Source organism: Rhipicephalus sanguineus, chromosome 11, assembly GCF_013339695.2.
Source record: "Rhipicephalus sanguineus isolate Rsan-2018 chromosome 11, BIME_Rsan_1.4, whole genome shotgun sequence".
In the NCBI taxonomy this organism is placed as follows: Eukaryota; Metazoa; Arthropoda; class Arachnida; order Ixodida; family Ixodidae; genus Rhipicephalus; species Rhipicephalus sanguineus.
The window spans coordinates 129,516,957-129,531,479 of NC_051186.1; the positions used below are offsets into that span (position 1 = coordinate 129,516,957).

At 44.8% G+C, this 14,523-nt stretch overlaps 1 protein-coding gene across 2 annotated transcripts in view; it reads left to right on the top strand.

Annotated features, from left to right (window-relative positions):
- LOC119374364 (sprouty-related, EVH1 domain-containing protein 1) overlaps positions 1-14,523 on the top strand; it is a 120,793-nt gene that overhangs the window by 91,929 nt on the left and 14,341 nt on the right. For both annotated transcript variants that reach the window (XM_037644446.2, XM_049420482.1), the window contains exon 2: positions 419-777. In XM_037644446.2, the coding sequence (XP_037500374.1) occupies positions 419-777 (359 nt within the window). The remainder of the gene's footprint in view (positions 1-418; positions 778-14,523) is intronic.

Consider the following 14,523-nt stretch of genomic DNA (forward strand, 5'->3'; position numbering starts at 1 on the left):
ACATGTGCAGAAAACCACATGCACTACGCGTGTGAGACGTGTGGCCTTAAATGGCGTCCGCGCATCTCGTGGATCGCCGTGACTGAGGGAACCAATAGGTGGATAGCAAAATGACGTCTTCCGGTTCGATGCCTAGCTCTTCGCTGTTTCAAGGTGTGTGCCGTTCAGTGTAATCGGGGAGAAAACGCGTACATTCTGCGACGCGGTTGTTACCAGTTATCTTGCCTCCTCCCCGATTACACTGAACCGCACACAACTTGAAGCAGCGAAGAGCTGAGCCTTGACGGTTCCTAGAACCGGAAGTGCTGTAGCAGACGACGCGCCGTATTGCTATCCACCTATTGATGCTCAGTAACGACGTTCTTTCTCGCGTCTTGAGGTCACTGATGGCAAATTGCGCTCGTGTCGTTTCTTCCAGTGGCGGCTGCCTGGTTCGTGTGCGGGCCCAGGTGATGACGCGGGACGACTCGACGGGCGGCTGGGTGCCGCTCGGGGGCGGCGGCCTGAGCAGCGTGTCGGTGCGCAAGCGCTGCGACCTGCAACCGAACAGCACGACGGCCGTGCCCGGCGCCTGCTGCTACCAGATCACCGGCGAGCGCGAGGCCCGCGTGCTGCTCTCGTGCGCCATCGGGCGGGACTTCACGTACAACAAGGTGATGCCCACCTTCCACCACTGGCGCGCCGGCGAGCACAAGTTCGGGCTCACCTTCCAGACGTCGGCAGACGCCAGGGCCTTCGACAAGGCCGTGCGCATCGCCATGGAAGACCTGCTGGACGGTACGACGCGGTCTTCTCTGTCTGCGCCCGCTGTACACACGCTTACTGTACACATAGCTGTCACGTGCTTATTGGCTTCGTGACTGTTCGCGCTGCGAAGAACTCACATAAGGGGCATGTAAGGCCACGGAACTCACGTAAAAAACACACCTAAGGTCACGTAAGGCCAACGTCACGTGATACGTGACGCCAGCTAGTAAAGGAAGAGTGTCCCACACCTGCCGTCATAGCTACGAGCGGCGCTGAATAACACTTCCAGGTGTGCATGCACATCAATACCCGATCATGTGGATGATAGAGCATCCGGCGCGTTATCCGAAGGTTCGGTCCCTGCCGGCGGCAAGTTGTCTTTTCGTCCACTCTACCTTCTGCACGTGTAAATACACTTAAGAACAGTACAGTTAGCGTCCCCTATACCTGCCTTGGCTTCATTATCTGCTTTTCTATTAGCTTTGCGTCAAACAAAGAAACGAGCCCTCAAAATTCCCTCCTTTCATTCCACAAGAAAATAAGACACGCCCACAGGGTGAAGACGTGTCGCTACTTCCCGGACAAACGTCAACGCGGCGGGGATTCAAACGAACAGGGGCTCCACCCATATGCACCGCTCACCATCACGTATGCAACAATAATGTTGTCCTTCTTCGCACGATGAATCCCAACGACGCGCTTCACCCTGTGCGTGTGTCTGTTTTTCTTCTCGTCCTTACGTGGGTTCTTGGCAGCGCGAACAGTCGTGAAGTCATACCAACTAGCCGCCATAGAAGCCTATATAAGCTTGCTCGGTGTGAAGTGCTTCATTCGCATGAAAAAAAAACGAAGTGGCAAGTATGAAACGAGCGCGAAAGCCGTATTTGTTCCGTTGCGGACAAGGTTCATTCATCGACCTTTCTGTCGTAGCGGAAAGTGAAGCGAACAAACAAGGGCACGAAAGGAAACATGCAACGCAAATGTCGCTTACAATACAAACGGCGTTTGTATTGCTTGTGTTGCCTTTTCTTGCGTACCTGTTTGCGCGCCTTAATTTTCAAATCAAATCAAATCAAATCAAATCTTTATTTTGCATATTATGGTTACAGGGATAAGGATATACAGAAGAGGGTCCCAAGGTCAGAAAACCGTACCGGGACCCTCTGTGCATGATCATTAGATAAAAATTACAAAATAAGCAGGAAAAATGAATAAATGAAATATCAAGTCAACCTAAAAACAAGAGTACAATAGTTATACAGAAAAAATGCTACGATAATCCGCGACATCATTTTAAAGCGCAAATAACTGTTTTCTAATTGTAGAAATATTGATATTAAATATATACAATATATATCCATATATATTCATACTAACAATGAAAACATATAGATGAATACAGAATGAACTACAACAATGGATTTCACGTAATGTTCACTTATAAATATAGAGGAAAGGGAGAAAAGCAAAAAATAAAAAAGAAAACAGTACACGCTATGAATATTTCGTATAATTATTGGTTCAGGAAATGAGCTTTGAGTGTTTTTTTCAATGCAGTAAGAGATGGCGATGTTTTGATGGGGTGAGGAAGAGAATTCCATGCTTTGATAGCACAGAACGATGCTGTCATTTTACCATAATTAGTATAAACTTTAGGCAGCAAGAAGTTATTTTTTTGAGCAAAACGAGTAGGGTTATAATTCTTCAAGGAATCTAAGGAAATAAACTCATGGGTGAGATCTTTATTAAATTAACCTGAAAAGCAAGGTAATTAAGTTAAATGCAGATAAGTCATTAGTGGTGAGCACTTTATTCTCCATGCGTACGATACTAATGTTATCGCGACTAAAGTTAGAAATAATGCGCAGAGCTTGATTTTGTATATGTTGAATGGATGAGAAATGACATTGATATGTGTTGCCATAGGCAGCGATACCGTAATTGATATGACTATGAATGAATGCGTGATAAAGTGAAAAGAGAGCAGGAGTAGACAGACAATGTCTAGCTTTTATTAATGCTCTTATGCCGAAAGAAGTTTTTTTCTTAACTTGTGAAATGTGATTGTGAAATTTTAGTTGTTCATCGAGATAGACACCGAGAAATGAAACACAGTCGCTAGTCGAAATGAAGTGGGATTCGAGGGTTACCCGAGGTGAAAATTCTAGTCGTCTTTGAGGAGAACGGAAAACCATGAATTTAGTTTTGTTTGGATTTAAAATCAAGTGATTATTCTGGTACCAAGTGGCAATGTTAGCCAATGCACTGTTTAATTTATTAGCTAACGTTGTTAAACATACATCTGAGTCTGAGACAGTAGTGTCATCAGCGTATAACATGCACTGTGAGGGTGAAGCGTGCAGGGGAAGATCATTTATGTAGAGAATGAATAATAATGGTCCCAAGATGGAGCCCTGTGGCACCCCCTGATTAATTGTTTTAGTGTCTGAAAACTTATCAGATAAATAAACTGTCAGCTTTCTGTCACACAAGTAGTTTTTCAGAAGGATTAACGCTGGCCCTGTTATTCCATAGGCTTCTAATTTTTTTAGTAACATACCGTGATTAATTGTATCAAAAGCCTTGGAAAAATCTAAGAATACGGAACCAACAATAAGTCCTTTGTCTATGGAACTCTTAATGTAGTCAGTTAATGTGATTACCGCCAAGTCGGTTGAACTACCAGAACGGAAACCGAATTGGCAGTTGTTCAAGAGATTAAACTTGTTTAGGTAACTATTCAGGCGACTAACAAATAATTTCTCAAATATTTTGCTGACGGATGATAAGATAGAAATAGGTCGGTAATTAGAAATAATTGACCTATCCCCTTTCTTAAAAATGGGTATGACTTTTGTGTTCTTAAGGGTGCGTGGAAAAATTCCAGTTTTAAAGATGCTGTTAATTATGCTAGCTAGTGTTGGAGAGATTAAATGACCTACCATTTTTAGGTGGCGCGCATGAATATCATCTAATCCAGGAGAGGTATCTTTAAGGTTCTTAATCGTGGTGAAAACTTCTTCTGGTGTTACAGGGAAAAGAAAAAACGAAAAATTAACTCGACTCATGCTACATTCAGCGCCCGTGTGATCCTGATTGTAAATTTCAAAAAAGAAGTCACTGAAAGCATTAGCGATTTCAAGCGCGTCATCGTGCGTACAGTCATTATACATGATTTTTGAGATTGAAGTGTGACACGTTGTTCTGTTTAGGAATGTATTGAGCAACTCCCATTTTCTTTTAGAATTGTTCTGGCGACTTACAAATTCTTTTTCATAATAATTTTTCTTAGCTTTCTTGAGCAAAGAATTTAAGATGTTGCAGTACTTTTTGTATCTTGATGCCAATGTTAGATTGAAAGGTCGCTTCTTTGTTTTTTTGTATAAGTTTTCTTTTTTACGCATACTTTTAAGAAGACCCTTAGTTATCCAAGGGCATCGAGGTGAATTGTAACGCCGTTTACATTTGCTAATAGTTGTATTCCGAGACACGGCTTCCCGAAAAAGATCGCAGAAACTTTTGAGTGCATATTCAGGGTCTTGCACCTGATCAATTTCAGACCAATCAATATTGCTCACATCTTCTATAAAGCTGTTCTTATCGAATACTTTAGCTAAGTATCGCGCACTATCCGAGCTGTTCGACGAGCTAAAGATGACGAAAATAGGATAATGATCGCTAATATCAGTTTTAATGACCCCAGAGTTAGGTGCAGGAGTGATGTTAGTTAATGCATGGTCTAGAAGCGTTTCTGTTCCATAAAGAGTACATCTTGTTGGCGACGTTATGAGTTGCTCGTAACCAAATCCACTAAAGCAATCAGTATAATTTACACACAGCCTGTTGTCGATATCTAACAAATTGATATTCATATCACCCACTATGAGAACATGTTTGTTCTCTGAAGCTAATATGTTGAAAATGCGATCCAGGTGAATCATAAATTCAGAGGAACATGATGATGGCGAACGGTATATACAGCCCAAAACAAATTTTTTTGAATCAACGGACAAGAACGAATGATCAAGTTCAATCCATACCGACTCACACTGCGCAATAGGTATACTAATGTCACGCCTTCTAGTGTAGGAGATTTTATCGGAAATGAATATAGCTGATCCTCCATGACAATCATTTAAGCGGTGACAGTATTCTGATTGATAAGACGGAAATCCAAACATGTTAGTATCAGCTTGACAAAGCCAGGTTTCGGTTATGCATATGAAAGAAAATGGAACAGAAAGGGAAGTAAGAAAGCTGCTAATATTATCGTGATTACTCCGAAGGCTTCTTGCATTCAAGTGAACGAGGCAGGGATTGTTGTCAGATATCAAAGATCGTACTTTAGCGGGTGACAGAGAAGCCATGTTTCCCTTATACGTTGCATTTCATGGTCGTAGTCAAAAAAGAAGGAAATCTATGTGAAGATGCGCAGATCTGTTTCTGTCTGAATGCGAAACACCCTGCTGTCGTTAGTCTTTCGCGCCTTTATCTGGCAGTTTTCTGTCCAGAGAAAGGACCACCTTTTTTCTTTCTTCAACGCAAGAGCCCTAGAAAACAGCTTTTTGTTCTCGAGAGTCAAGTGATCGTTTACATACACGGCCCGGTCAGTCGCATTACCGAAGCCGATCTGGGATGTGTGAATCCGTGCTTTTCGCGCCTTTTTCACAAATTCATTTTTCTTCTCGCGACAGACAAAACGTGCAATGATGTTTTTTTCACCAGATTTTGCAGCAACACGGTGAACACAATCAATGTCATCAGTCGAGACAGGACAGCCTATTGCTTGCCCAACCTGCTCGAGAATGGCTGCGCATTCTTCTCCTTGAGTACTTGGGACGCCCTTTATTTCAACGTTGTTCATTCTGGAATACTGGTCAAGGTCTGCCAGTTTTTTCCTGAGGGCTTCATTTTCATTAGCAAGGACTTTGTTTGCAGCAATAAGCTCTTCCTGTCTCGCACGTATTGCATCATATTCCTTACTTAGAAATTCCACTGTCTCACAAAGGGAACCCTGTTCATCAATAGAACGGTTCTTGATTTTTTCTAGTAGCCTTCCTGTTAGGTCATTAACGAGGTCCTCCAACTTGTTTTCAAACTTTGACTCGAGCGATTCGAGCCTTTTCGCGAGTTCAACATTGGATGGCATGCTAGTTTACGGCAAGACAACAGACCAAAATGCACAATGGCTCAGCAGCAGCCGCGGTGAAGCTATTTTACAGAAAACACCTTAAAATGGAGCGCAACCAACCTGCATATACAAGAAGAGGCGCTTAGGTGATGTTGACTTTGCCGCGGACTGCTGCTGAATGTGGCGACGACGCTGTCCGCAGAGACCTTTATAGCCCTTGTGGAGCGGCTAGCTTACTGCGCAGGTCCAGAGTGAAGCCTGATCCGAACGCCCTTCCGTCCACACGTGGAAACTGATACGGTGATCGTCAATGCTTTATAGCCCTTGTGGAGCGGCTAGCTTACTGCGCAGGTCCAGAGTGAAGCCTGATCCGAACGCCCTTCCGATGAACTTTAGCGTAGCTTTCTGTCGGCTTGAAAAAAACAAGCAAATATATACCTCACGCCTAAAATCTCGCGTGTTGTTTTTCCTTATTTATATATGAAATAAAATAAAAATGCAGGGTAGGCCACGTCAGGGCAGGCTATCCCACCAACATGGTAGTAATATAGACGAAACGCACCAAAACAAGGTAAACCACAACGAATAAAAGAATAAGAATACAGAAGCACTATTTACATATGCAATATGTGGCGTATAAAGAATGTGCAGAGTCTAAGAGCAGAGTCCAGTACATACAGCACATACATAAATCGTGAATGTGAGATATGTTTATTAATAACTCAATACTACGAAAGGGAGCATAATGAAAACTATAAACAGTAACCGCCGTATGATATCTTGTATGTAAACTTCCCTATGAGATGCATGACTGTATGGTACTTCTCTAACCTTTCAAATTGACCACCGCGGCTTTCGAACCCACTACCTCTAGTATATGAGAGGGATATTGTGGTACCACGTGGTCATCGCTTGGGCCGAGTGCAACAACCTATAGCGGACGTGTGCAACTGCATCTAATACATACAAGACGTCTCTTGGAAACTCGAAATCACACATAAACGCGTCATCTCTCAAATTACTCCTTCATGAAGCAATTGCAAGGATATAATATTTTTTTCTCGAATTTGGGAAAAAAATGATCGTTATTGAGATGTTACCTGTCCAGCTTATGAAAGGGACTGCCACCCACGAAGCAGCATAGTGTTATCGCTGGAAAGCATTTCATTATTATTATTTTCTTTTTTTTAGAAAAAAAAAAGAGAGGCTTGAATTCCACTCACGAGCTCTACACCCACGAGGCACATGCACTGCTAGCTAAAAATGCGACGCATTGTACAGCTGCGCGCTTGAAAAAGTGCGCACTAAAGCTGCTACAGTGACTTTACAGACAAAAACAAGCAAACAACTAAACCATTCTAAAGTTCGCCCTATCTACTGAAAGAGGACATGGCGAGAAAACAACAAAGAACAAAGAAAAACGTTACGCCTACGCTGCTGCGAGAGACTCATTGAACAAGTGCGCGGCATTTTGTTTCCCTATTGTGATTGTCCTCGCTTGAGAGCGCGGCGTGAAGCCAATGGCGGCGGTGCGGAATTCAGAAAAAAAAAAAAGAAAGAAACAGGTGCTCCCTTCGAAGTGCGACAACATGTTGCGCAATTCTTAATATATTGCCGTGAAAAAAATTCACGATACTTCTTAATGAGAATTTTGAGCGCAGCTTCCTGTTGGGACAACGCCATCTGTGTTTGAAATCCTGGCTATCCGCAGTTGTAGCAATGTAACATTCCAGGGGCGTAGGCAGAAATTTTTTTCGGGGGGGGGGGGGCACCTCCTTGATCTGTAGTGGGGACGAGCAGGCAGATGTGGTCGAGTGTCATTTTCTGCTCTGTATGCTATGGCAAAAAAAAAATTTCGGGGGGGGGCACGGGCCCGGTGTGCCCTAACGTGGCTACGCCCCTGTAACATTCGTTACATATTGCCATAGAAGCTGCCAGCGCTCGAGTACGCACACCACTCTGTGCATATTGCAGGCATCGCGAACCAAGCGAAACGCCGACAGCCCCGTTCCCACAAGCGAAGCCAGCCGCAGTGCACGTGCCAGCCCTGCATGCGCACGAGCTTCGACCGAGGGACCAACGCGCGTGACAGAGGAAGAAAGTAAGGTTAGAGGCCAGTGGCTCGTGATATCGACAGACTCCGCGTTCGATATCTTTCATACTCGTTCGCTCTATCGGTTACGCCGCCGACGCCTACGGCGACGCCGCTCAACGCAGCAACGGGCGCCTAAGAGCTGCGCTCTTCAAGTGAGGCCGCGTATACATAGAGGAGGCAAGCGGACAACCTAGCTGTGATGTAACACATGCGATAGCGAGGACGACTGTGGAACAAGCGCCCTCGGCAATAATAATGCGCTTCCGGCAAGCTGGTAGGCTAGCACCATTCATCAAGTTTTCTGTCAGGCCTATATATAACACACACACATGTTGCGTGTCGCCTTATTATTACCGTTGTGCAACGGTCGGTGGCCATTATGGAGTACAGACAAGCAGAACCGCTGACATCTGGTGGCGCCTGAGGTTTAACACAACGTGCAGTCATCGAAAAATTGATCGTGAACGAGAAAGAACGAAGCGGTTTGCAGGCGATAACTCGAGATCGCTATCTCTCACGCGCTACATACACCGTTAAATGTGTACGTGGGATGGTTTAGGCATCGCAGTAGCTGTAATATGTGGTTTTACCTACGTTAATATAATCATCAAGGCGCTCGAAGAAAAAGAGGAAGAAGACATCTCTTTCGCGCGAGCGTGCGCAGAGATCGTTATACTTTACCTGTGTTGAGCAATGAGAACTAGCGGCTACTACGGCGATGGTCAAGCCCCGAGCATAAGGAGCAAGCTCCTCAAAAGGAAGCCACATTAGGGAGAAAGGTTGGAACTGCTTTATTGTGTTGATCTAAAGACAAATGACATTGCCAGGAAGGGAGGTGGGGTGTCACCCCCCCGCCCTACCCTTGTGCTTTTTTTTTTTCAATATTTGATGTGTATATTTAAACGAACACATAAAAAAACACGCACTAACACACATAAAGGTTGGTATGTTCTATCGATCTTGTACTGTAACGTTAATCTTGTACGCTTTGGTTTCACTCAGCTTCGCAATATGGCGCCACGAACGCGCCATATTGTCGTCGTCTATGTATCATGCTGTCGACGTCGACGTATCCTGGTCTCTATTCACACAAACGCTATAATTTTTCGTCAGCGGAAATTTCAGCTAATTACGACGCTGAACATTTCATTGCCTATAACTAAGGTGGCCATACGTATACACAACGAGAACGCTGCCGCTAAGTAGCGTCGCCGCCAACGTATACACCAACTCGCTCAGCTTTCAGTTCTGGTGCCGCCAAGCCTGAGTACGACGCACTCTGCGCGTTGAAATGAAGAAGGCTACAGCTGTTGAGTGAAATACGTTTCGACGCGTGAGCGGAGAGAGACGGCGATCGTGCGCCCAGCGTTGACTGAGGAGGGGTTTCCTCACACTTTCAGGTATGCAGTCACTATCCGCACGATGCGAATGGGACTTGCTTGTTGGGGGCGGAACGTGACCCCACTTTCGCTGCGAGTGTGACGATTGCGTTGACGGTGGTGTCCCCCACATGTGCGGGGACAAGCTATCTTCATTGTCTCTCTCTCTCCAACCCCCTCCCCCATTTCACTTTACGCACGCTGCTTTGTGGACTGCCGCTGTCCGGCCGCCTCATTCTCACGGTGAGTATTCGTGGCTGCGTTTGTTACGCGCCTCTCCGAGCCATTACGAAAGGAAGAGAGTAGCGACGTGTCATGCTCTTACTTCACGTATTCATTGAGTGGGTGTGAACAGATATTGTCTTACAGTCTTATGGAACTATGGCCAAATGCCTTTATAACGAAATACTCGGGACATTCGAAAGACTTCGTTGGTGCGCGCGGTGATGCTCGCAGTGTAACCGGGACATTGAGAATCCTTCGTTGTATAGTGAACTTCGTTGCAGAGGGATTTCGACCGTATTCAAAGAGATTCTACAAAAGAACGGTGGTGGGGAGGACAGAACGGGCAGATCGCGGCTGTGTCTGCAACAGCTCAATCGTTCTGAAACGCCATATATGCACGGCGCTCTCTCGATGCAGAATGCGACTTCATCGCTGCACTCCCCCCCCCCCCCCCCCTTAATGGCGCACCGAGCCAACGTTTTTCACTTCCTCCGCGGTCAAATCAGGCCCACAGAGTGCCCATGTGTATCATATACCCTATGTATATGGCATGTACATAGTACATGTGCTCTATGTACATTGCACATCACGCACCATTGCCTAGAGACCCGCTGGTTCAGAAGAAAAAGTAAAGCGGCGTCTGGCTATCTCGCTGCTCCGCGTAAGAAAATGCTCTGCTGTCCCCCTATGCACTGTTTTACAGATGCCTTAACCAATGTCTACCACTCAGGTATACCTGAATGCTTCGTGTAAGAAAATGCCCTGCTCCGTGCTCATTACGCCCCTCCCACAGTTTACTTTTATCTCAACCTTTAGCCCCCCGTATCGCCACGCCCAGCCAGTTTTTCGCTGCGCTCGCTCCGTCAATTACCGCGCGTCGTTGTTTTTGCTGTGCGGGCAGGAAGGGGGAAAAAAATAGGAAGAAAAAGAACGAGAGTGATCTAAAAGAACGGCCGGCCGCCTCCGCCGGGCAGGAACCCCCTCGCGCTTCCTTGCCGTGGCTGCCGTGCTTGCGTGGCGTGCGCGCTGGTTGTGGTAGTGGGCGCGCGAGGCGACCGCCGGGCGCTTGCGGGTAAAAATAAGTCGGCTGGGCCTCGCTTCGTGAATGAAAGCCGGTCAACGAAGAACGCCACGGCGGCCGCCGAACGGGAGAGAAGGATCCGGCAAATGGGAGTCTCCTAACTCCTTCCTCTGCCAGATTTTCGTATTTGTTCCGTTTTTTTTTTCTCTCTTAGTTTTCCGCACACGCGTTCGCTGTCGTCGTCGTCAGTACGTACATGCTTTCGCCGTTTTTCAGCGCGAGCAGTTATTGAAGCGTTCCGTGTCTAATTCCACTAACCTGGAGAATAACAAACCCGAGGAGAACCTCAGGACCACCAGCCCGCGATGTAAAGAAAAAATTATAGCCGTAACTCTTATAGGAAGGCAGTAGAGCGGGTCAAAGGATATACAGGCGCAGCCAGTTTCTTAGTCGATGGAAAATGGATCTGGGTACGTCAGGTCGTGTCTGTGATTCTCTGTCCCTCTTTCTGCGAGACTACTTTCTTTTCCGATTCGTTCACTGCGTTTCGCGCATGCGCGAGAAGGTTTACAAACAAACGTGAGAACGCGGGAAATCATAAAGCAAAACATCCTGCGTGCCATTGTAATAATTCCGCTTCATTTCCATAAACATTTTACGGAGTGCGGGTTTCCATAAAGGTTCCATCGTCCACCGCGTTGGTACTTTGCTTACGGTGCTCGGCTGCTAACCCGAAGGTCCCGGGCTGAATCCCGGCCGCGGCGGTCGCATTTCGATGGAGGCGAAGTGCTAGACGCCCGTGTATACTGTGCGATATCAGTGCACGTCAAAGAACACCAGGTGGTAAAAGTTTCCGGAGCTCTCCACTACGGCGTGCCTGATAACCACATCTTTGTTTTGGCACGTAAAACCCCAAGTATTATTATTATTATTATTATTGGAAAACTGCTCGTGTTTTTCCAGTATTTAAGTCGGGCTTTAAAACAGATGCTTCTAATTATCGCCCGATTTCTCTACTATGTGCCACATCAAAGATCTTCGAGCTGGCTCTTCACGACATATTGTCTTTTAGTGTGAAAAACTCATTGATTCCTAATCAACATGGTTTTCTCGCTGGCCGCTCAACTACCACAAATCTTGCTAGTTTCATGACGCAGATCTCCACACCTATTTCTCAGAGAGGAGAGGTTGACGTAATTTACTGTGACCTGAGCAAGGCTTTTGACGTAGTCAGCCACACGCTGATTATGGTTAAACTTGCGCACTTTGATGTTGACTTGTCAGTTGTGAATCTCCTGCAGAGCTATCTGCTCAATAGATATTGTTATGTTGCCGTAAATGGCCAAACGTCTTCTTTGTATAAAGTGACTAGTGGGGTCCCTCAAGGGTCGGTATTAGGCCCACTCCTATTTTTAATTTACGTTAATGATGTTTCTTTTGCCATTCGTAATTCTTCTTTCCTCTTGTATGCCGATGACATCAAGATTTTTAAGGAAATTCATTCAGTTAACGACTGTCGCTTGCTGCAGTCAGACTTGCGCTCTTTTTCCGAATGGTGCGACGGTAATAACCTTTCTCTGAATACCTCGAAGACAAAATTCATGTCTATCACTCGCAAAACATCTAGCGTGTCATTTCAATACTCTGTCAATTCTGTGCCGTTATGCAAGGTTTATGAAATCAGTGATCTTGGTGTTGTTGTTGACAGCGCGTTAAACTTTTCTTCTCACGTTAACCGTGCTGCTATGCGGGGCCTTCGTTCTCTCGGATGTGTTTGTAGAATATCTCGAGAATTCAGGTCTCCCATGGCCCTACACAAATTGTACACGGCAATATGTCTTCCGCAACTTGAGTATGCGTCCGTGATATGGAATGGCATTGCTCAATCCAGCGGTAACACCATTGAACGAGTCCAGAAAAAATTCCTCAGCATATATAACCATCGCTTTGCTAAAAATGACTCTGGATCTCGTTCAAATACTGCTGAATTTTTATCACTGCCATCACTTCACTGCCGACGAAATCGCTCTGATCTCTTATTTCTTTACAAGCTAGTCCACGGTATCATATCCTGCCCTGTACTTCTCAATTGTGTAAATTTTCGAATTCCGCGTAAGTTAACCATGGTTAACTTACGCGTTTCATGTACCCGCCTGCTTCTTCCAACACTCTACCGTTCACAGAATACAAAGTCTCTATAATGTTAATTTTCTTGATCTTGACGTTTTTCATAGCCCACAATCATTGTTTTTATCCGAGCTTTGCACTGTTTTGACATAGTGTGGCACAATGTACAAAGTCTTCCCTTCTCAGTCTTTCCACATAGTTGTATATATGCAATCTAATTTTTCATTCCCCTTCAATATTTCTCGTGTTGTCTCATTTTACTCCTCCCCTTTTGTGTTCATTTCTCTTTGTCTACGTGTTTTTGCTCTTTTTATTTCTGAAAACTGTCTGTATTGTATTGTTTATTTTTATTGTTTTTTTTGCGTGCGCCAGCACAAAGACCTTACGGTTGTTCCTGGGCACGTTAAATAAATCATTGATTGATTGATTGGTTGATTGATTGATTGATTGATTGATTGATTATTATTTGTCCCAGTACTGACTACGATATTTAATAACTGCCTGGACACTTCCACATTTCCTAGCATGTGGAAAACTGCTCGTGTTTTCCCAGTATTTAAGTCGGGCTCTAAAACAGATGTTTCTAATTATCGCCCGATTTCTCTACTATGTGCCACATCAAAGATCTTCGAGCTGGCTCTTCACAAAATATTGTCTTTTAGTGTTAAAAGCTCATTGATTCCTAATCAACATGGTTTTCTCGCTGGCCGCTCAACTACCACAAATCTTGCTAGTTTCATGACGCAGATCTCCACACCTATTTCTCAGAGAGGACAGGTTGACGTACTCTACTGTGACCTGAGCAAGGCTTTTGACGTAGTCAGCCACACACTGATTATGGTTAAACTTGCGCAATTTGATGTTGACTTGTCGGTTCTGAAGCTCCTGCAGAGCTATCTGCTCAATAGATATTGTTATGTTGCCGTAAATGGCCAAACGTCTTCTTTGTATAAAGTGACTAGTGGGGTCCCTCAAGGGTCGGTATTAGGCCCACTCCTATTTTTAATTTACGTTAATGATGTTTCTTTTGCCATTCGTAATTCTTCTTTCCTCTTGTATGCCGATGACATCAAGATTTTTAAGGAAATTCATTCAGTTAACGACTGTCGCTTGCTGCAGTCAGACTTGCGCTCTTTTTCCGAATGGTGCGACGGTAATAACCTTTCTCTGAATACCTCGAAGACAAAATTCATGTCTATCACTCGCAAAACATCTAGCGTGTCATTTCAATACTCTGTCAATTCTGTGCCGTTATGCAAGGTTTATGAAATCAGTGATCTTGGTGTTGTTGTTGACAGCGCGTTAAACTTTTCTTCTCACGTTAACCGTGCTGCTATGCGGGGCCTTCGTTCTCTCGGATGTGTTTGTAGAATATCTCGAGAATTCAGGTCTCCCATGGCCCTACACAAATTGTACACGGCAATATGTCTTCCGCAACTTGAGTATGCGTCCGTGATATGGAATGGCATTGCTCAATCCAGCGGTAACACCATTGAACGAGTCCAGAAAAAATTCCTCAGCATATATAACCATCGCTTTGCTAAAAATGACTCTGGATCTCGTTCAAATACTGCTGAATTTTTATCACTGCCATCACTTCACTGCCGACGAAATCGCTCTGATCTCTTATTTCTTTACAAGCTAGTCCACGGTATCATATCCTGCCCTGTACTTCTCAATTGTGTAAATTTTCGAATTCCGCGTAAGTTAACCATGGTTAACTTACGAGTTTCATGTACCCGCCTGCTTCTTCCAACACTCTACCGTTCACAGAATACAAAGTCTCTATAATGTTAAT